The 23,893-nt window shown below is 40.1% G+C and overlaps 1 protein-coding gene across 6 annotated transcripts in view; it reads right to left on the minus strand.

Annotated features, from left to right (window-relative positions):
* The window catches only part of LOC145356100 (tyrosine-protein phosphatase non-receptor type 3-like), a 189,628-nt gene that overhangs the window by 38,358 nt on the left and 127,377 nt on the right, over positions 1 to 23,893 (minus strand). For all 6 annotated transcript variants that reach the window (XM_080208707.1, XM_080208739.1, XM_080208724.1 and 3 more), the window contains 4 exons: positions 10,834 to 10,990; positions 4,884 to 5,050; positions 2,250 to 2,340; positions 2,001 to 2,062 (listed from right to left, as the gene is read on the minus strand). In XM_080208707.1, coding sequence (XP_080064833.1) covers positions 2,001 to 2,062; positions 2,250 to 2,340; positions 4,884 to 5,050; positions 10,834 to 10,990 — 477 coding nt within the window. The remainder of the gene's footprint in view (positions 1 to 2,000; positions 2,063 to 2,249; positions 2,341 to 4,883; positions 5,051 to 10,833; positions 10,991 to 23,893) is intronic.

Consider the following 23,893-nt stretch of genomic DNA (forward strand, 5'->3'; position numbering starts at 1 on the left):
TTCGATCATTCCTTCTATGACAAATTCCAGCAACAACCCCACCCCTCTCGCCTGGGCATTTCGCCATGGAATAAGTCATAAGATGAATGAGTGAACAGGTATTATTGCCTTAATTATGCTTAATTAGTTAATTCCAGGGTTTTGAATGTTATGTAGCTTTAAGGATGCACAGACAGTTGTCAAATGGTCCCTTGATTAATGAGAGGTCATTCTTGGACCTTGGGTTTAAAGCGGGAAACAATTGAAAACAGACAATGATGCTCATCATGTCAATAATCTGGCTCACCAATACACCTGAACACGTGAAAAATATTGAGTCTGTTGGTCTATGTTCAACAAAGCTGAAGTTGAAATGCAGTTAATGCCAAGATGATAAAAAACAAGCTGTTTGTTGTATGCCATTTCTTTAGCTCAGCTAAACTATTTAAGGAAGTTAGAGAGATGAAGGTTTAGAAAAGAAAAATTAAAGTCTTATTTATGGCATCCTTTCACATTTCCTTACATTACTCATTCTAGAGCATCAGGAGATCAATTTTTTCATGTTGGCTGACATCGGAATGAAGTGCGAAAAATAATTCATAACATTAGTGAAGTAGCTTTCGTCCATGATGTAAGTTGCAGGATAAATTAATGAACAAATGTTATTGCCTTATTTATACTTAAGTAGTTATATCCTGGACTTTAAATATCAGAGGTTCTATATAGAGTCCTGGATGTTGACTAAATCAATAAAGTTGCAAAATATCACAACAATAGCTGGAAAATACCATTTCATAATTATTCACTATCTGTTGTTATAGCATGGATATGAAATAATACAGTGATTCAATCAGTTGTTTGGGCACTACCCAAATCATGGAGAATGGCGACCAGAGTTACATGCAGAAATGGAAACACCACTAATTTAATTCAGACTTCAATAGAATATAATTTAATCAAATAAACAATGCACTTATATTCAAAATTGTCCCCGAGAGAAAGTACCAGGCACACAGTGGCATAGTATTGCTGTCTCACAGCACCAAGGACCTGAGTTCGATTCTGTCCCTGGGTGACTGTATGGAGTTTGCACCTGGTCCCTGTGTCTGCAAGGGTTTCCTCCGGGTATTCCGGTTTGCTCGTACAGTCCAGATGTGTGCAGATTAGGTGGATTGGTCATGCTAAATTGCCCCTTAGTGTCTAAAGTAGGTGCTTCAGCCATGGTAAGGAAGTGGGGTTTCAGGAGTATGCCTTAAAAGAAATAACTTACTGGTCACACATCTGGAGTAACATAAAGGATAACTGAAATGTGAAATCTTTAGATATTTCCAACTCTATTTGAAATTATTGGTCTTTAGCATTAATTTCTTGTTATGAATAGAATGGTAAATTGCACTTTACCCCAGAACAGACTTTGATTCAGATACATTCATTTGTACAATCATATTCACAGTTTTACTTCTATGATCTCTATTTATAAATTAAACAATATCATAAAGATGAAGGATTCTTTTCATTCCAAAGGTTCCACCAATTTCTTAAATTGGCCACTAGAATTCTGCAAGAAAGAAATCCTGAGCTCCTATCCAGAAAAATAATCTCCCTGCCAAGAGGAAGAAAAGATTTTAGTTGCACTTTATGCTCAATGCTTTTGCTGTAAGAGCTTCATTGCAATGTGCTAAATCACCTCTATTGGATTATCTTCATTTAAGGAATGACAGTAGACAGTTTCATTGCAAGCTGGTCAAGAATTAATCCCTCCCTTTGGTTGATGTAATAGATTATTCTTGTGCACTCATATACGTACTGATTTGACCTGTATTTAAATCTGGGAATGTTCACAAGTCAATTTCACCAACCTCAAATTCAGATGGATGGTATGTCAAGTGGACTATTCCAACTATATTACCACCCTCAAAGGATAAAACCTTTCTGGGCTGTATATCTCACTACCATTAAATTATACATTTACTCACAGAGCCATCAATACAGTTTCTTTCATCAAGAACTTTATTACTTACATTTACATAATTGCTATTAACGTAATCGTCTGATCCATCCAAGACAACTCTTGTAACATCATCTGTACAAAACATGAAGATGTAGGAAATCAAAAATTCCCAGAAGTTATTCTCAAACCTTCTTTCTTAGCCATTTCAGAATAATCAGGAAAATCGGATTTAGAGTTCAGTGAATTGTTTTTTGTTCATTACCAGCAAATGCAATATTATCAGCATAAATAAGCCAAGAAACATGCATTTAGCACTCACATGGCAATACATCTTTGTATCTGTTTTTGTCCATATTTTGTGGCATCTTTGCACATGTGATGGCTAATCCAGGTTTTTTCCTGTACAGTTGCTTGAAAAAGAAGATAAAAAGAATTAGTTCCAACTTGGTCAAGTTTTCATTTTAATGTCAAGTTTGCTGACGGGTTCATGCCAGGCAATATTCAAAATAATTCACTACCACTGCACAAACTACTGCTCCATGAGATGGAATGCTGCCAATGAGGTTATTTGGGAGAGAGTGAAAGAAATGTAACCAAACTGGTTGTTTGAATCCCCAACCAATGATCACTAAGTCTGGTTGTATGGATGGTCTCTGAAGTGTACATTTATCATTTGCTGTAAACTTAATAAATCTATACCAGCTGATTTTTGATGTTTAAAACCTTATTAATTAGAGAAATGTAAGAAGCCTGCCTCTAACACTAGCATGAGTACGACGCTGATGTCCAAATTCTTACAATGATCTACCACTTCTGGGCTAGATATAGATCAACTTGCACCTTTAGCATAGAAAAACATCCCCAGATACTTCCTAGAAGGCAACACAAAAAAAAATATCAAATCCAGGGAGTGGATATCAGGAGAGTAGATGAAAAATTTAGCTAATGAATCTTTAGGATGACCTTAAAGGAGAAGAGATGGTGGGAGAATGACAGAGCAGCTTAGGCAAGGAATTCTGAAACCAGTGACCTAGTTGGTTGAAGGAATGACCACCAATATTAGGACAAAGGGTTGGGTTTGGGCCTGCACAAGGAAAAGGAAAATCTGAGTACAAAATCAAGGATATCCCAGATAGAACAAAGAGGAATAAACTAACTGAGGTGGGACAGAAATTAAAATCGATGCAGTGTGCAGATTTTTAAAAAACTGGAATAAATATTTTCAAATTACCCATAGAATCAAATTAAATTGAAAATAAGGCAATGTAGGATTTACATGATGATAATAGAAGAGAATATAAAATAATTACAGAATGAGATAATCAAGGCAAAGATGGAGTAACTATAATGTCTCATCCATGAAACCATTCGCCTTCTCCACTCTATGCAAAGCTTCACCTCCTTCCTAAGGTGTGGTGCTCAGAGCTGAACACGATAATCCAGCTAGTGCAGAATGAGAATTTTTTACGATGACTTAACTTTCTGACTTTTATAAGCATGGGCTGGATTTTCCCGCCCTGCTGCACTGGTCGAGTAGAGTAGCAGGGTGGGAAATATCAGCAACAAGCAGAAAATTGGACTTGCTCCCGATATCTTGGCTCTCCCAATATTGCCGGCCCCATTCTGCAGGCATAATCAGCCTCTTGTCTGGGAAGTGGATTTAAATACTTATTAACTTACTTCAGGACCATTAGTGAGCCTGGGATGCAATAGCCCAGGTTCACTTACCTTTCCAGCCTTGCCAGTGGGGGTCCTCATTGATGAGAATCACAGATGGTTCCCAGCAACAGGGATCAGATGTAATGGCTTCACCAGTGGGATCACAGGCCACTGAAGCCCCCTGGTTAGCCAGGGGCGGGCAGTGCCAACCTGGCACTGCCAATCTGGGACCTTGGTACTGCCAGTCTGGCTCCCTTGCTTTACCCTCCGGTCACTGGGCAATGCTAAGGCGGCAGGACTTGATGTGGGTGGAGTCTAATGGGGCAAGGGGAGGTCCACAGGAAGGGAGGGAACGGGCTGGTTGGTGGAGCTGGCAATTACTTTCAAACATGCATATATTAACATCCCCAGATCTCTTTGCTCTTGCATTAGTTTTGAAATTGTACTGTCTCTCCCCATTCTTCCTGCCAAATTAATGAACTTGTATTTCGTGTGAATAATTTAATCTGCCAAATATCTGCCCATTCCACCACCCTCCTAAAGTCCACTATCTTCCTCAACTGTTCATGTGTCATCTGCAAGTTTTGAAACTGCGCCCTCTACTCTTGTCTAATCTCACCAGAGCACCCATAGTAATTCTCTCTGCTTATTATTACACAACTATTGTTTGTCTTCATGTAAAATATATTAAACTGCAGTGATCAAGCATAATTGTCAGTCAAGATCACCAGCCATGATCAGCCAGAAAATATTCATATCCAATATGCAAGATAAAGGGGGGGCGGTTCAGAACGGAGTTGAGGAGGAACTTCTTCACTCAAAGGGTGGTGAATCTCTGGAATTCTCTGCCCGTTGAAGTGGTGGAGGCTGCCTCGCTAAATATTTTTAAGAAGCGGGTTGATGGGTTTTTGATAAGAGAGGGGATTAAGGGTTATGGGGAGAGGGCGGGAAAGTGGAACTGAGCCACGACAGATCAGCCACGACAGATCAGCCATGATCTTATTGAATGGCGGGGCAGGCTCGAAGGGCCAGATGGCCTACTCCTGCTCCTATTTCTTATGTTCTTATGTTCTTATGTTTATAGCCATTTGAAAAAATTCCACTTCAAAAGTCACTCCTCCTAACAACGTGATGCTCAGTTATAGCAGCAGTCAGCCAAATATGAATACAAGAAATATAAACATCAACAGTCACACAGCAGGTTTTCATCTGACTTTGTATGTATAAACAAATATGTATGTATAAACAATGCAATTGTACAAACTATTTTACGGACAACAGAGTGAACACTTACATCAAACTGATTAAGTATAGCTCCACTTTCAAGTCCTTTTCGAAGCTGAATCATGGATTCTTCTAATGAGTCACCATATTCAGGATATGAAGAATCCATGGAATTATTTGGAAAACACTGCAAGTCTGATTCCTCTTCCACCTTGTCCTCTCTATGGCTGCTTGCAACTTGAAAGTTATAAGTGATATGGACAAAGGATTTTCATTAACAATTTTACATGAAGCTGCTGATTTACACTTCACAATGTTTGTATTATTTTTTTATCTGAAATCACAAATTTAAAAAAATTGCAATATAAATATGTAGTTACATGCAGTGATTAATACAATATCAAACAGTTCATTGGTGAACAGAAGGGAAATGGGGGTTGATTCTTGTCTCACTAATAAGTAGCAAGTGAAATTTAAGGTAGGGAGTGGTGGTGATTTATCTTGGTAGTAAGAATGAGGAGAGACAATATGAAATAAAGGGTACAATTCAAAAGGGGTGCAGAAGCAGAGGTTCCAGAGGCTTTATGTACACATATCATTGAAAGTGGCAGAGCTAATGGAGAGAGTGGTTAATTTGGTCTTTGGCTCTCTAAATAGTAATATGGAGTACAAAAGCAAGGAAGTTCGAATAAACCTATAAGAAATACTGGTTCAGCCTCAGCTGGACAATTATGTCCATCTCAGGGCAGTACAATTTGGGAAAAATGTGAAGGCATTAGAGCAGGTGCAGAGAAGATTCACAGGAATAAGAACATAAGAACATAAGAAATAGGAGCAGGAGTAGGCCATCTAGCCCTTCGAGCCTGCCCCGCCATTCAATAAGATCATGGCTGATCTGAAGTGGATCAGTTCCACTTTCCCGCTTTCTCCCCATAACCCTTAATCCCCTTGTCTATCAAAAACCTATTTACCCGTGACTTAAATATATTTTGCCTCCATCACTTCAACGGGCAGAGAATTCCAGAGATTCACCACCCTTTGAGTGAAGAAGTTCCTCCTCAACTCCGTTCTAAACTGCGCCCCCCCCTTATCTTGAGGCTGTGCCCTCTAGTCCTGCTATCCTTTCTAAGCGGGAAGAATCTCTCTACCTCTACCCTATCCACCCCTTTCATTATCTCATATGTCTCTATAAGATCCCCCCTCATCCTTCTAAACTCCAACGAGTACAGACCCAATCTACTTAGTCTCTCTTCATAGTCCAACCCCCTCATCTGGTATCAGCCTAGTGAACCTCCTCTGCACTCCCTCCAAGGCCAAAATATCCTTGCGCAAGTGCAGCGACGAAAACTGCACACAGTACTCCACCTACGGCCTCACCAGTGCCCTGAACAGTTGCAGCAAAACCTCCCTGCTTTTATATTCTATCCTCCTCGCTATAAAGGCCAACATTCCATTCGCCTTCTTGATCACCGGCTGCACCTGCAGACTGGGTTTTTGCGACTCTTGCACAAGGGCCCCCAGGTCCCTCTGCACCGTAGCATACTGCAGCTTTTCGCTCTTTAAATAGTAATCCCTCCTACTATTATTTCTGCCAAAGTGGATAACCTCACACTTGCTAACATTGTACTCCATCTGCCAGGTCCTCACCCACTCGCTCAGCCTATCCAGATCCCTCTGCAGACTTTCCACACTCTCTGCACAATTTGCTTTTCCACTCATCTTTGTGTCATCAGCAAAGTTCGTTATGCTACACTCAGCCCTCTCCTCCAGATCATCTATATAAATGGTAAATAGCTGAGGCCCCAGCACCGATCCCTGCAGCACTCCACTAGTCACTAACCACCAATCAGAATAGCACCCATTGATACGAACTCTCTGCCTCCTATTAGACAACCAATCCTCTATCCACCCTAACACCATACCCCCAACTCCATCCACCCTAACCTTCTGAAGCAACCTTTTTGTGAGGCAAAATGATCTTAGGAATGGGAAAAATTTGTTAAATTGGGGAGTTGTTCTCCATGGCAAAGAGATGATTAAGAGGCAATTTTATACAAGTATTCAAAATAACCAGGGTTCTGGGCAGAGTAGGTAGGGAGGAACTTTCCCCATTTTTGAAAGGATCAGAAACCAGAACACACCACCGACGCAAGATGATTGGCAAAAGAAACCACGGTGACATGAAAAGAAACATTTTTATGCAGTGAATGGTTAGGATCTGGAATGCGTTGCCTGAGAATTTGATGGAAGGAGAATTAATCATGGTTTTCAGAGGAGAATTGGATAACTTTCTTAAGATAAATATTTACAGTACTACAGAAAAAGACAGGGGACTTGGAGCTGCTTTAGCAGACAGTTGGCACAGGCACAATGGGCTGAATGGTCACCCTCTATGCTGTAACCATTCTAAGATTTTACATACTGACAGTCACTGTTAGCCAGTATCAAACATTCTCTGGGATCAGTCCATCCTCCTTTCCAAACCTGACTTGCAGATCATTTCAGTATAGGAGACAATCAATTTCTAGCACTTGCAATTGTGAACTAATTAGCTCACTGGCAGCAATCCAATGAGTCCCGAACTAAAATATGGGCAGTGACGTTTCTGCTGGTTTTGTTCCATTTCAGTCGTGGGCTGAGGTTGTGAAGAAGGAACTTAAAATCATCCCCAAGAATCACAAAGGAACTGTTTCCCTACTGGAATTTTATTACAGATGATAAGGGTACAAACTTGAATGTCTTGACAAGTAACCCTTGCAGAGGATTGTTAGAACATAGAATGGCTTGTCAGAAACAGTTGTGGATACAGAACCCAGACAAATAGCTTTTAAGAAGTTGCTAACTATCTTCAAAAGGGCAAATTAAAGGGTGAAAAGAGCAGGGGGAAGGGAATGTGAATAGCTCTTTCAGGGAGCTGGAGCAAAGTCAAATAGCCTCTTTGTCTTGTCAAACCATAATTCTATGAAATCACAAAAGATTCCATCACTTCGACTGTTTTAAAAGTCAGCAGTAGCTAGGTTCACTAAATTAACAATTAAATGTTTAGCGTCAACACTTCGATTATGATAATATCTACAAAGTACAGTATCATTATGTTCAATCAGAAATGGTGATATATTTTTACAATTATCAATATTTTAATGATTGTGCAAAGATTGAACATGAAATAAAAGATTAACTGCAGCAAACATTTACGCGGATTGAATTTAATTGGAAGTTGTGTGTTTGGAGTGCTCAAAAGAAGGGCTACATTGAAGAATCCATTTTATGTGCAGGACTCCATTTTATAGTTATTGAAGCAATGTTGGAAAAGGTGATAGAATATCAACAGTTCAAACCTGCAAAGCTGGACGAATTGTTGGCATACAAGATAACATTGGACATCATGCGAATTACAGAATTAAATGATCGAACAACCAACTGATTAGATCTAAGCTTTTAAGTCCTGCCACATCCAGCCGTAAAAGATGGTGAATGATTAAACAACTAACTGGATGAGGCTCTACAAAAATCCCCAGCCTTGACGTTGGGGAGTTCAGTACATTAGTGCAAAAGAAAAGGTGGAAGCATTTGCAACCATCTTCAACCAGAAGTGGATGCGTGTTTGGTCTCCAGCACAGCAGATGCCAGTCCTTCAACCGATTCGATTCGCTACACGTGATATCAAGGAATAGCTGAAGGCACTGGATACTGCAAAGATTATGGGTCCTGACAACATTTCAGCAATAGAACTAAAGAGGCATGCCACCTAAGTGCCAGGCAATGACCATCACCAACAAAAGAGAATCCAACCATCACCCCATTATATTCAATGGCATTACAATTGCTGAATGCCTCATTATCAATATCCTGAAAGTTCCATTGTCCCTTTCTTTTATACCTGTGATGAAGTATCAATATTTCCCACAATAGGATTCATCCGAGGTTGTCAAAACTACCAGATTTAAATTTAATAGGTTTTTGGTATCTCAGTGCCTGACTCAAATTGAATGGGAACATTATTACCATACATTTTAATATCATTAGTAGGTTTCCCTGCTGCATCATTCTCCCACATTCAGGTTTCTGCCCATTGATGTGGAAGTTCTGGACCAACCTTGTTTGTATTTTTACCTTATTTAGATCATGATATCCTTTAAAAAAAGGTGCCCCATCTCTGGAAGGTGCATGTCTTGTCAGTGTGACGTTGTGGGACCGGCCTCCAGGATTTATTTTGACCAAGTGTCAAAACACATGGCAGGAAAAGCTGACAGTATCGCCGGCAGGCTACATATCACTTTTTCCACCTGAGTTCACACTTTGTACAACAAAATTGGAAAATTCCAGCCCTAATCTGCATTTGAAATACCTCTTAAAGTTCTTGTTCTACTACAGCTTTTGCTGTCAATCTCTGGTTCCATTTAATCCTGGCTAGATATCTTCACACACTATTCACTGCATTGTGGGCAGCACAGTGGCAAAGTGGTTAGCACTGCTGCCTCACAGCACCAGGAACCTATGTTCAATTCCAGCCTGGGGTGACTGTCTATGTGAAGTTTGCATGTTCTCCCCATGTCTGTTTGGGTGACTAGAAACTGAACTAGACCACATAAATACCATGGTAACAAGAGCATGTCAGAGGCTACAAATTTTGCTATGATTAACTCATGTCATTCCCCAAAGCCTGTCTACTATTTACAATTCCCAAGTCAGGAGCGTGACGGAATATATTCAATTTGCTTGAATGCATGCAGCTCAAATACCATTCAGGAAGCTTAACACCATCCAGCAGCCCAATTTATTGGCATTCTGTCCACCCATTGAACATTTACTCCCTCCACCACCAATGCACAGTGATGGCCGTGTGTATCATCTATAAGATGCACTGCACCCTTCGACAGCACCTACCAAATATACTTCCTTTGTCATCTAGAAGGACAAGGGCAGCAGATGCATGGGAACACCACCACCTGTAGGTTCACCACCAGGCCATACACCATCCTGGCTTGGAGCTGTATCACAGTTCCTTCACTGTCACTGGGTCAAAATCCTGGAAGTTCCTTTCTAACAGCACTGTGGGTGCACTTCAACCTGCATGGACTGCAGTGGTTCAAAAAGGTAGTGCATTACTACCTTTTCAAGGGTAATTAAGGATGGGTAATAAATGCTGGCCTAGCTAGTGTGGCCTACATTCTTGAAAGAATACATTTTTTAAAAGGTCTAATCTCATCAGTCTGTCTAACAACTACTTTAACTTTACAAGTAAGGACAAGTGAACTAATGTAAACTGGTGTATACCAAGAATGAAAGTTATGGAGGAGGTATGATGGAATGTTTTTTTAAACTGAGGATAAAATCAAGATCATATAAGGAAATTGCAAAAGATTTATTTTGCTATTAAACCTTAGACTGAATGCAGTCACTACAGTGTGAGGTGTCCTGCAGCCTTCACATTATCATGTGTGTTACCTGTTGGGCATTGACCCTCCAGTAAAATCTATTAATAAGGACACTATGCCTAGTATTTTAATTACTGATACAGAAACAAAAAGCTAGTTTCTTGACAGTGTTAACACATTGGTAAAAATCATGAATATGTTTGCTTCCTATGTTTTAATATATGAATGTGAGGAAATAACGCAATCCCCATCTTACTGAATTCCTAATCTAAGCAAAGTTATTGAGATGTGCCAAGGATGAACCAGACAAATCAGCACAAACAGGGAGGGTAAAATTTAAGAGTGTGAGATTTGTTGGCACATCTCAATGAAATAAGGTTTTAGGCTGGGCCCTGTGTTACATTACATCATATGCCATTTTTACACAGCTGAGGAAGAATAAAAATTAGGAAAAAAATTCTCAAAGACCAAATCAGCACTCATACCCATTATTTGAATGAACTGCTCTTCTGCATTATACACAAAAAAATTCTTACCCCACGTAAAATATAAACACAATGGTTTATCACTTTTACATTACATATCCATTGCAATAAAGTTAACATTTACAATAATTGATTATGTTTGTCAATTATTAGTTACCTTTCCGTTTGACCAGCAATACAAGCTCTCTGGAGTGTGACTCTCTGCTCGCTTTTATGAACATAACAACTTGGTCATGAGTATGTTCAGAGATATCTCTGCCGTTAATCAACAAGATCTGATCCCCTTCATTCAGTTTTGGCACACAAACGTCAGCCTACACATCAAATATTAAAATACTTAACATAAAAAACATAGAAAACTTTGGGATAAGAACAAAGAAACTTTAATTCTGTTAATTATGTGAAAAGAAAATTGCATTTATTTGATGCAAGAGCAATCAACTGTCTTTGGCCCTTTGACAACTTAAACAAGATGTCTCTTATTGTAAAATATTTATTGTGTTGTTCAAGAAAAATCTGATCCCAATGTTCAAATCCCAACAAGCTATTCTCAACTGACGTACCTAGACGTCCAAACTGTACATGTACATATTTACACTTCCTCTTTTTGACAACGTTTTCAATACTACTGACATTTTCTGGAACCTCAGTTCTGTCCTCTTCCATCTACAGTCATCCCTCTCATGTGAAGCACTTTCTGATTCTTTCCCTTCCACCTCTACATGTTCTGCTTCTATCCTTATCTGCAGGTGGTGACTGTGGTCATTGTTCACCTCAGCTCCACTGGATAATCTGACTTTGATCCTCTGTGAAAAAATTCTGTCTCTCATCTTATTGAATTAATCCACTGTCTTTATCAATCTCTTAATTTTAACACATGCCTACCTTTTTGTCTCGCAAAATCAAATCATTGATTTCTAACTTCCATTCTCAAATTTGAAGTTTCATTATCAGCAGTGGTTCCACTTCTCCAATTTATCAAGCTAATGATTAATGTGTAATAATGACATATTTTCGTGTTATTTTTATTTCTAATAAGAACAGAACAGTACTCTCGAAAACTACTGTTCTTGAAAATTTTTCCCTCAATGATGTTAACATTGGAAAAAGTTGTATTTCAGGTCCGGACATTGCATGTAAACATAAGCATATACAGATTATCAAATTAATATGTTAGGTGACTAATACTGATCTTCAAAAGTTAGAATTAAACCGCTGGATGTTAAAATAAAAACACAGGTTTTTCATCACAAAGGACATAGTGTAAGAGACGACGATGACTGCAGTATAAAAGCCAATAAGTTGCCAACGGCAGAAGATTTTGTACCATAAATTTATGGTTCAGGACTAGCAATTATGGAAAGTAACGGTATAATACCAAAATACGTGCGGCTTCTCATCGCTATTTGCAATCCTTCTGAACAACTGGGCAGTTATAAAACATCAGATAAGCATTGTATCCTCCAGCAAACAGACCATTAAGAAAGTGCTATTAGAATTGTAGTATTTTCACTTAGTTCAAGGTCCAGTGGCATGAACAAGTGCGAGAAGCAATTTTCACAGTTGCTAGTTAAATCTTACATGCAAGTGTTAAAAGTTAAGGCGGAAATGTGCATGTGGTTATTTAAGATTAAAGCTTTGCCCATAATAAATGAAGTGTTGGAAAATTGGACACATTGGCTGGAATTATTCTGCCATGCCCTCCCCGGGCTTGCAGAATGGAATTCTCTGTTGGCCTCTGGTGGGATTTTACACGCATCGCCTGAGCAAGGTCATAAAATACCGGCTATTATGGTCACCAGCTTTGCAAATATGTTAGAAGGATATGAAAGGAATTATTCAATGCTATGGCAAACCGTAGTGACAGCCAAGAATAGTAGATGTTTGAACGTGCTCTGATTTGATAAAGCCCTTACATGCGTGGAAGCAATAAAGTTGTTCATATTTGATACTGAAATGCTAAATAAACTAAACAAATGGCCAGTATCTTGCTCAGCATGATTCTGGATCCTGTAACATTGCTGAACTTGTTTCAATCATCCTGGTGGCACCAAGTTCCAGGTCATTACCACTTGCTGTGTATAAAAGTTTTTCTTCAGATTCTCCCTGCGTCTCTTGCCAAAAATCTTAAATGCCCAACCCCTCACCCTTCCACATCAATCAAATTTCCTCTCAATCTCTTTAACTCCAAGAAAAGACTCAGCCTTTCCAACCTAACCTTGTAACTATCCCACCACCCCCATCACTGAAAGCATTCTAGTAAATTTCCTCTGTACCCTCTAATTGATCTTCATGTCTTTCCCAAAGAGCAACCAAAACTGGATACAGAACTCCAGTTGCAACCTAACTAGAACTTTCTAAAGGTTCAGCATAACTTCCCTGCTTTGTACTCAGCGCCTCTACTAATGAAGCCCAGAATCCAACATGCTTCACTAACCACTCTCTCAATATATGTGCCATCAATGCACATGCACACCTCAGTCTCTCTTCAGCATTGTGCCATTCGTTCATTCTGCCTCTCCCTATCCTTTCTGCCAAAATGGATCACTTTGTATTTCTCTGAATCCAGTCCATTCATTCTGGTAATCTATTTGTGCCCTGTTGGAGATGATTCATATCATCACTGTTTGCTGCTCCTCCAAGTTTGGTAGCATTGGTATTTTTAAAAATCTTACTCCATATTTCAAGACACAAAGTCACAAATTAGAGCTAAAAAAAAAAGCAATGGTCCTAGCACCGATCCTTGGAAACACCACTGTCTATGATCCTTTAGATCGAAAACAACCATCTACCATGATCTGTTGATTTTATGTTTTAATGGGACACGAGAGTTGCTGGCAAGGCTATTACTTGTTCCTTGTTGCTCATTCCTAGTTACCCCAATTACCTAACTGGTTAACAAGAGAAGTTAAAGATTCTATTACATCAAAGGAAGTGGCATATAAAGTTGCCAAAGTAGGCCTGAGGGCTGGGAGCACTTCAAAATTCAGTAAAGGAAAACCAATGAATTGATTAAAAAAAAGAGAAAAGGAACATAATTATTGATTGTAAAAGCTTCCATAGCTATGTCAATAAATATAGGCTCATTAAGGGCAGAAAATGAAGAATTTACAATGGGTGGAGGAAATGGCAGAGAAACTAAACAAAAACTTTGTTTGCCTTCATGGAGGACGATACAAAAACCCTCTGAAATACTGGGGAGCAAAGGAACTAGTAAGGTTGAAGACTTGAAAGAAACTAGTATTAGTAAAGAAGTGGTGCTGGAGAAATTAATGATTATGATACTGAAATGATCAACATCTCAATGTGGAAAGAGGTGAACACATTTGGAGTACGGTATACAGTATTAGTCACCTTATTTAATGAAGGATGTAAATGTGTTGGAAACAATTCAGAGAAGGTTTACCAGACTACTACCTGGAACAGGTGGTGGGCTGTCTTATGAGAAAAGGATGGACAGGCTAAGTGTGCATCCTCTGGAGTTTAAAAGAGCAAGAGGCAACTTGATTGAAACCTACAAGTTTCTGAAGGGACTTGACAGTATGACTATGGAGAAGATGTTTTCTCTTCATGGGAGAATCTAGGACTAGGAGTCATAGCTTAAAAATAAGGGTCTGCCAGTTTAAACTGGTTGATGAGATGACATTTTTCACACAGTCTTTGGAACACTCTTCCTGTTAAGATGGTGGAAATAGAGTCCTCGAGTATTTTTAAGGCAGAGATGGATAGATTCTTGGTAAGCAAAGAAGTTATGGGTTTTTGGAGATAGGTGGGATGCTGATTTGAGTTTACCATTGTTATAAGGCAGGGTTGATCTCCCCTCTGAGAACTAACACTGCAATATCCAAAGAGGAGTACCTCACTTAAAAACCATAAAAAGTGTGTGTGAAGTGAGGTGACCTGCTCTTCAGCAACTTCTAGGGGTTAAATACAAAATAGGTCCCTGACACTCACTCTAAAATCAACACACAACAATTTATTTATCGAACTAACAATGAACAAATTAACTAAACTATTAACAAACTGAATAAATCCCTTCTATTACGGAAGAAAACAAGATTCTACTGGTATGCTGTTCAAATAAATATAATTCCCACTCACTAGCAAAATAGAATTTAATCACTCTAAATTACAACCAGATCTTGTGTCTTCCTGAATATCCTGGGCTTTCTTTGTTGATTCTTCTGTCTGGAACTTCTTTCTTTTTTGGTTTGGTACCTTTGATATCTACATGGTGCTTTCTCGAAGACATAGATGAACCTACGACAGCCAGTGATTATCTCTCTTTCTCTCTCGAAGAGAATTGAGAGCTGATAGCTCTGGCAGGTGGCAGCTGCCATCTCCTCTTTGTTCCATTGTCCCTTTCTTTTATACCTGTGATGAAGTATCAATATTTCCCACAATAGGATTCGTCCGAGGTTGCCAAAACTACCAGATTTAAATTTAATAGGTTTTTGGTATCTCAGTGCCTGACTCAAATTGAATGGGAACATCATTACCATACATTTTAATATCATTAGTAGGTTTCCCTGCTGCATCATTCTCCCACATTCAGGTTTCTGCCCATTGATGTGGAAGTTCTGGACCAACCTTGTTTGTATTTTTACCTTATTTAGATCATGATATCCTTTAAAAAAAGGTGCCCCATCTCTGGAAGGAGCATGTCTTGTCAGTGTGACCTTGTGAGACCGGCCTCCAGGATTTATTTTGACCAAGTGTCAAAACACATGGCAGGAAAAGCTGACAGTATCGCCGGCAGGCTACATATCACTTTTCCCACCTGAGTTCACACTTTGTACAACAAAATTGGAAAATTCCAGCCCTAATCTGCATTTGAAACACCTCTTAAAGTTCTTGTTCTACTACAGCTTTTGCTGTCAATCTCTGGTTCCATTTAATCCTGGCTAGATATCTTCACACATTATTCACTGCATTGTGGGCAGCACAGTGGCAAAGTGGTTAGCACCGCTGCCTCACAGCACCAGGAACCCATGTTCAATTCCAGCCTGGGGTGACTGTCTATGTGAAGTTTGCACGTTCTCCCCATGTCTGTTTGGGTTTCCTCTGGGTGCTCCAGTTTCCTCCCATACTTCAAAGAAGTGCAGGTTAGGTTGATTGGCCATTATAAATCGCTCTTTAGTGTCAAGAGGATTAGCAAGGCAAATACGTTGGGATATGGGGATACAGCCTGGGTGAGATTATTGTCAGTGCAGTCTTGATGGGCTGAATGACCTCCTCCTGCACTGTAGGGATTCTATGAAGATTTAAATGAGCCCTTTCCCAATTTAGAAGTTCTCTATTAGATTGTTCATTGCTCTTCTCCACTGCTAATCTAACCTTTATAATACAATGATCACTTTTAGCAAAATGATCCCCCACAGACCTCTGCTCTACTCAGACGACTTCATTTCCCAACATCAGTTCCAGAAATGTCTCCTTTCTAGTTGGGCCGAGAACATACTGATCATGAAAATTCTCCTGAATATATTTCAAGAATCCTTCTTCTCCTTACTCTTAACATTATCACAATCAACGTTTGGGCAACTAACTCCAGCATCACAATTCTAGACAGCGTTCGCAAATCTCTGTGATTTCCCTGCAGATTCGTTCTTCAATCTCTCACCATTTGGAGATCTATAGAATACCCCAAGTAGTGTGACTTTACTAAGCTCCTGCCATTGGCACTCTATTCTTGCTCCCTCATAGACATCCTGTCTTTCTAACCCTGCAAAGTCTTCCCTAACCAACTGCCAGCTCACCTCCCTTTTTCTCCTCCTCTATCTTTCCTGAACACTTTATATCTTCATACATTAACAGCCAGCCCTGACCATTTTTCCACTATTGCTGCTATATTAATATTCCCACACTGTTAATTGTGCTTGTTTTATTGCTCACCAACCTTATTCACCACACTTAGTTTACATTACATGCATTTTACATTCTTTTCTTACATACCTCATAGTCTTTCTTGTTTCACTTTTGCCTAATATAACAGTATTTTTTTCCTTCTCTGACTGAACAACACTTTCACTTGACGCAAATTATTCTTTTTTTCAACTTGTCTGTACTGGTGTCCATCCCCCTGCTAAGTAGCTTAAACCTTCCCCAACCATACTGGTTAACCTCCTCATCAGCACTTTAGTTTCAGTCCGGCTTTTGGATAGGTACGTCTGTCCCAGATCTGATCCCAATGCCCAAATATCTGAAGCCCACCCTCTTCACAAAAAACATTCTGCAAGTTCACAAGGAAGTATGTTAGAGCGAGTCAAGAAAGCAGAGAAATTGTGATAGGTGATGTCATGCTGGCAGTGCCCAATGAAAAGATCAAGGAAGGGGAAAAGATCAGAGGGAGGGGTCCAGCTAAAATAATTCTGAACTAAGGAACCGGGGCTACTTTGCTCCTCAAGGCTGTTTTGCCACTCGAGATCAGGTCTGCTCTATGGCCTCAATTTCACATATCCCCATTCATCCCATGCCCCCTTAATACGTTTGCATAACAAAAATCTTTCAACCTCAGATTTAAAGTTAATTGATTCAGCATCAATTCCCATTTGCAGAAAAGGATTTCAAACTTCTGTCACCCTTGTGTAAAGTGCTTCCTAACTTCATTCCTGAAAGGCCTGTCTAAATTTTAGGCCACGCTCTCGGTTTCATCTACCCTACCTGTTCTCTTTAATATCCTGAAAATTTCAATCAAATTACCCCTTAACTTCCTAAATTCCATGGAATAAGAACATAAGAAATAGGAGCAGGAGTAGGCCACCTGGCCCTTCGAGCCTGCCCCGCCATTCAATAAGATCATGGCTGATCTGTCGTGGCTCAGTTCCACTTTCCCGCCCTCTCCCCATAACCCTTAATCCCCTCGCTTATCAAAAACCCATCAACCCGCTTCTTAAAAATATTTAGCGAGGCAGCCTCCACCACTTCAACGGGCAGAGAATTCCAGATATTCACCACCCTTTGAGTGAAGAAGTTCCTCCTCAACTCCGTTCTAAACCGCCCCCCCTTTATCTTGAGGCTGTGCCCCCTAGTCCTACTGTCTTTTTTGAGCGGGAAGAGTCTCTCCACCTCTATCCTATCCATCCCATTCATCATCTTATACGTCTCAATGAGATCTCCCCTCATTCTTCTAAACTCTAACGAGTACAAGCCTAGTTTATTCAGCCTCTCCTCATAGCTCAACCCCCTCAACTCCGGTATCAGCCTAGTAAACCTCCTCTGCACTCCCTCCAAGGCCAAAATATCCTTGCGCAGGTGCGGCGCCCAAAACTGCACACAGTACTCCAGCTGCGGCCTCACCAATGCCCTATACAGCTGCAGCAAGACCTCCCTACTTTTATATTCAATCCCCCTCGCTATGAAGGCCAGCATCCCATTCGCCTTCCTGACCACATGCTGCACCTGCAGGCTGGGTTTTTGCGACTCATGCACAAGGACCCCGAGGTCCCTCTGCACCGTCGCCTGCTGCAGTTTTTCGCCACGTAAGTAATAGTCCTTCCTACCATTCTTCCTACCAAAGTGGACCACCTCACACTTGCCAACATTAAATTCCATTTGCCATTTCCTGGCCCATTCGCCCAGCCTATCTAGATCCTTCTGCAGACTCTCCACACCCTCCGCACAATTTGCCTTTCCCCCAATCTTGGTGTCATCAGCAAATTTCGACACCCTACACTCGGTTCCCTCCTCCAGATCATCTATATAAATGGTAAATAGCTGAGGCCCCAGCACCGACCCCTGGGGCACCCCACTAGTCACCAACCGCCAATCCGAATAGCACCCATTGACCCCCACTCTCTGCCTCCTATTTGACAACCAATCCTCTATCCACGCTAACACCCTACCCCCAACTCCATGTCCTCTGACCTTCTGCAGTAACCTCTTGTGAGGTACCTTGGAATGCAAACTGCAATCTCTCCTCATAGTTCAACCCTTGGTGTGCTGATATCATTCTGGTAAATCTACATTGCACTTTCTTCAAAGGCCAACATGTTCTTCCTGAGATGTGGTTCCCAGAATTGCTTACAGTACTCCAAGTGTGGTCTGATTAGGACTTCGCTGAAACATGACTTCTACCCCCTTATATGGTAATCCTAAAGAAATTAAGGTCAGCATTCCATTAGCTTTTTTTTCTGTTTACAACATTTTAACATTCTAAGTACATGAACCCTTATGCCTCTTTACAGCTCTTTTTATTGGCTTTTTGGCATTTGGGAAGTACACACTTCTATCCTTTTAAGATCCTTATATACAGCACTAGATAGAGAGAAAAAGGGAGGCTTATGGCAGAAATCTAGGTCTCAAAACGACTGAAGCCCTAGAGAAGTATATGTGAAGGAGAATGTGCAACAGGGAACTTAAAAAGGAAATTAGGACAGCAAAAAGGAGGTATATGAGAATATTGGCAGGCAAAATAAAGAAAAATCCTAAATTGTTTTACAAGTACATTAAGGGTAAAAGGGTAACTAGGAAAAGAGTAACGCCTATTAAGGACCACAGTGGTAATTTGTGTGTGGAGCCAGAGGATGTACATGGGTTCTAAATAAATGCTTTGTGTTGGTGTTCACTCAAGAGGAATGTTGATTATATATATCTATCAGTGCAGTGGTCTGTGATCCAATTAAATAAATTAACATAATCAGAGGGGAGGTTCTGAGTGGTCTGGCAGACTTAACAGTAGATAGATCTCAAAGGACAGATGAAATGTATCCCAGGCCATTGAGTGAGGCAAAGGAGGAAATAACAGGGGCGACGCAATAATTTTCAATTCTGTTCTACAGCCAATGTGGTACCATTATTCAAGAAGGGAGGAAGGGATAACCCAGGAAACTACAGGCAAATCAGTCTAACCTCTGTGGTGGGGAAACTGTTGGAAGCAATTCTGAGAGACAGAATTAATCAGCATTTAGACAGGCAGTGATTAATCAAGAACAGTCAGCATGGTTTTGTTAAGGGGAGTTCATGTCTGACCAACTTAATTGAATTTTTCAAAAATGTGATTAGATGTATAGATGAGGGCAACACATTTGACGTGGTCTACTTTGACTTCAGCAAGGTTTTTGATAAAGACGCATATGGGAGATGGAAGTGATGGTAAGAGCCCATGGGATCCAAGGAAATTTGACAAATTGGATCCAGAATTGGCTGAGTGGCAAAAAAACAGAGGATGATGATTGTGAATGTATTTCTGACTGGAAGCCTGTTTCCAGTGGGGTTCCGTAGTGTTGGGGGCCTTGCTGGTTGTAAATGATTTAGACTTGAATGTAGGGAGATTGGTCAGTAAGTTTGTGGATGATACAAACATTGATAGTGAATAATCAGAAGTACACCCCTCGACCATCACCCTCTGCTCCTTAGAGTACAGGGAGATAGATGGGTTGGTCAGATGGATTGATCAGTAGCAAATGGAACTTAGTCCGGACAAGTGTAAAGTAATGCATTGGCTAGGACAAACAAGGCAAGGGAATTCATGATGAACATCAGAACTCTGGGAAGCATCGATGATCTGTGAACCTTGGTTTGCACATACACCAGCCCCTTTTGGCAGCAGGACAGGTGGATAAAATAGTTATGAAGGCATATGGTATACTTGTCTTTATTAGCTGAGGCACAGGCTGGAATTTTACTATCCTGCCCACCACAGGAATCAGAGCAGGTGAAGGATGAACAATGGGAAAGACCGTTGACCCTGGGCAGGATTTTACGGTTTTGGGATGAGCGAGGCCATAAAATCCCACCCATTGAGTTTAACAGAGTGGTTATGCTGGAACTGCATAGAATGTTAGTTATGCTACAGCTAGAATACTGTGCACAGTTCTGGAATCCACATCATAGCAGGGATCTGATAGCAACTGAAAGGGTGCTGAGGAGATTTACCAGGATGCCACCTGAGCTGGAGAGTTTTAGTTATGGAAAGAGGTTGGATAGACTGGGGTTGTTCTCCTTGGAGCACAGGAGACTGAGGGAGGACATGATTGAGATTATATAAAGTTATGAGGGGCATAGATTGGGTAGACAGGAAGAAACTTTCCCCTTGGTGAAGGGATCAATAACTAGGGGCAAGGAGCAGGAAGTTTAGAGGGGATGTGAGAAAAAACCTTTTCATCCAGAGGATGGTGAGAGTCTGGAATTCTTTGGAGTCTGCCTGAAATGGTGGTGGAAGCAAAGACCCTCATAACGTTTAAAAAATTTTAGGTGAGCACTTGCGATAAATACTAAGGCCAAGTGCTGAAAAAGGGATTAGAATAGTCAGATGTTTGCTTTTGACCAGCACAGATGTGAAAGACTGAAGGGCCTTTTCTGTGCTTTATGACTCTATGACTTCAAATTTACCAACACTGGAATCTATTTGCCAGTTTTACCTATTTAAGCTATCAATATCGATTTGTAATGTTTTGCTTCCATTTGCGTTGCTTACAATGCAAGTTATGTGTTTCATCGGTAAATTCAGATATGTGGCTTTTCATCCCATCACCTAAAACATTAGTAGGTATGGTTAATAGTTGAGGCTTGAACACAGATCCTTGTGTGACACTATTATCCTGTCAATTACAGCATCTGCCTTTGTCCCGACTTTGCGTCTCCTGCCACTCGACCAATTTCCTAATCAGCTCAATAACGTACCTTCGATTCCACAAACATCAACATTAGTTAAACAGTCTCTTGTAAAAGTCTTTATCAAATGCCTTCTGGAAGTCCCAGTAAACAAGATGAATAACAATTCCCCTGTCCCCTTTGGTTTAGCAAGCATCAACTATCCATTACAAATCCATAGTGTCTATCTCTGATCAACTGAAAAAATTGGAGATGTTCAGTCCCATATCTTTAATGCCAGATTCTAATCACACCTTGACAAACTAGGCAATAATTCCCAGTTTCCTTCCCTCTTCTTCCTTAAATAACTGAGTGGCATACTCAAATTTCCAATCTACATGACTGGTCCTGAAATTTGTCATCATTTAGTGCCTTTTTTTTCCATTATTCTTGCGTACATTAATTTTGATCCTGATTCAATTTTAGTTTCCATGCAACATCTGGCACACTGACCTCATCCTCTTCTATAAATTCTGATGCAAAATAATTATTTAGCATTCACCATTATTGAATTATTCACCACTTCCTTATTGTCGTTGACAATATAATTGTTATCAGTTTTCAAGGGGCTGTCATTGCTCCTGATCATTTCATATTTCCTCATTGTAATTTGTGTTGGTCTTGATATCCTTTTCAAGTGCTCCTTTCAGTACTTATGTCTATCTGTTTTGTCATCCTTGGTAAGTTTTCATGTTACCATGGTCTGTATTTTGTTTTGTTTTTTTTAAAGATTTATACGGTCTCTTATGTGATAGTTATCCATGACTATTATTTTTGCAATAGGGATACAAGCTGGTTTTGTATGACATTAAATTCTGTTTTGAACAAGTCCCACTGATCTTGTCATTTTAACCATTAACAGGCCTGTCCAGTTTACTCTGGACCGTTTGTATCTTATTCCATTGAAATCAGCCTGTCTAGATCTAGAATCTTAGTTTGATGTTTTCTCCCTTTCAAATACAACATTGAACTCAAACATCTTACGCTATTACATCATGTTCATACACCATTAGGCCATCACTAAATCATGACTCATTAATCAATCAAATATAGCATATATACGCTCAAGAAATTGACGTGTTAGCCTATTCTTCTTAATGTATATGAAAGTTAAAATCCTTCATGAAAATCGCTCTGCCTATACTGCATGTTCTTTGAATCTCTATATCACTTCACATTTGCTACCAGAAACCTCCCACTACAATTTTAAATCCTCTTCTATTTCTTTATTCTACCCATGAAGTCTCCACTGTCTGCTTAACTCTCTGAATATATACTGTCTTGCTAGGTAAGTGACTTCACCTGTGATACCAAAAGTTACTCTTCTCCCTTTTTGTTTACTCTTTCCTGGTATGTGCATGTCACTGATGAGGCCAGCATTTATTGCCCATCCCTCACTGACGTAATATGTCCCAGTCCTGATCACCTAGCAGTCACGCCAAGTTGCATTTGCACCTCCAATTTATTCAGATTGTTTCTTATGCTCTGTCTCTCAAGCACTTTGAGCTTCTGCTTTCACATTTTACGAACACATTTCTTATTTCTCTCTTCTGGTTTAATTATTTGATATCTTTTGGCTTTCCCTTTGCCCATAGTACCTCATGTATAATTTTTGACTGTTTCTTCCCATTTGTTGTTTACCAACTATTTTGTATGCTACCTTTTCTATCTGAACCCTTCTCACCCCACCTCCCCCGGCTTAAACTTACAAGTTTAAAGTCCTGCTGAAAGTCCTGAAGACAGGAGGAAGGATCTGCTGGGCATGGGGAAGACTCCTGGCCAAAGAAATGTGTACAGAGGAGAAGGCAAGGTAAAAGTAGCTCAAGTATGTTCAGGAATGAAACTGGGGCCTTTTCTAAGGACTGACCATGCAGGGTCAGAGAGGAGCAGGTCAGAGTGGTAAAAACAAGGCAATGGGTGAGACTAGAAGGAGAACGAGGTCAGAGGAAAGTGAAGGGAGAAAAGGACCCAAAGGGGTGACATTACTTAAGAGTTGTTGAAGCTTGCGGTTCTTGATACCTGAAAGAAAGAAAATAGCTTTTTTGTTAAAACACCAGACAAGTTGAAGGATGAAATGGAACTGTGTTTCAGAATAACTCTGAAGGAGAGTAATTTGGTGCTGCTGCATTTGGTGGTGTATGATTTTGAACATCAATCTTGGGAAGCAGTGAAAACAATAGTTTGAGGAACGCAGAATAACATGCAGACATCTGGAATTATGGGTGGACCTGAAACACGAGGAGTGGAATTTCATTCGGAATTCCTATGGAGTAAGCTGGAGCTGGAAAGGAAGGAAATGCAACTATGAAAGTGAGTTCTAGTGTATAACTGATCAAACATTCAAAGGAAAATGGAAAGCAGTGAAAGTAAAAAAGATAAAAGAGGCAAACAGAAATCCCGTTGGAGAGAAGAACAGAATTTCAGGGTAGGCCAAACTAAGTGTTGCAAAACAAGGATTACTTACTGGACAGGTAGCCTTGTTCAACACAAATAAAGGTATGTGGCTGAAAGGTACCTTCTACAATGTTAGGACTGAGACCGCTACTGCACACAGTGATTACCGTGGCCACAACACTTTCACAGAAATAATTTTGTTACAATTAAATTAAAGAACAAAAAAAGTA

Source organism: Carcharhinus amblyrhynchos, chromosome 2, assembly GCF_965287045.1.
Source record: "Carcharhinus amblyrhynchos chromosome 2, sCarAmb.v2.hapA, whole genome shotgun sequence".
Lineage (NCBI taxonomy): Eukaryota > Metazoa > Chordata > Chondrichthyes > Carcharhiniformes > Carcharhinidae > Carcharhinus > Carcharhinus amblyrhynchos.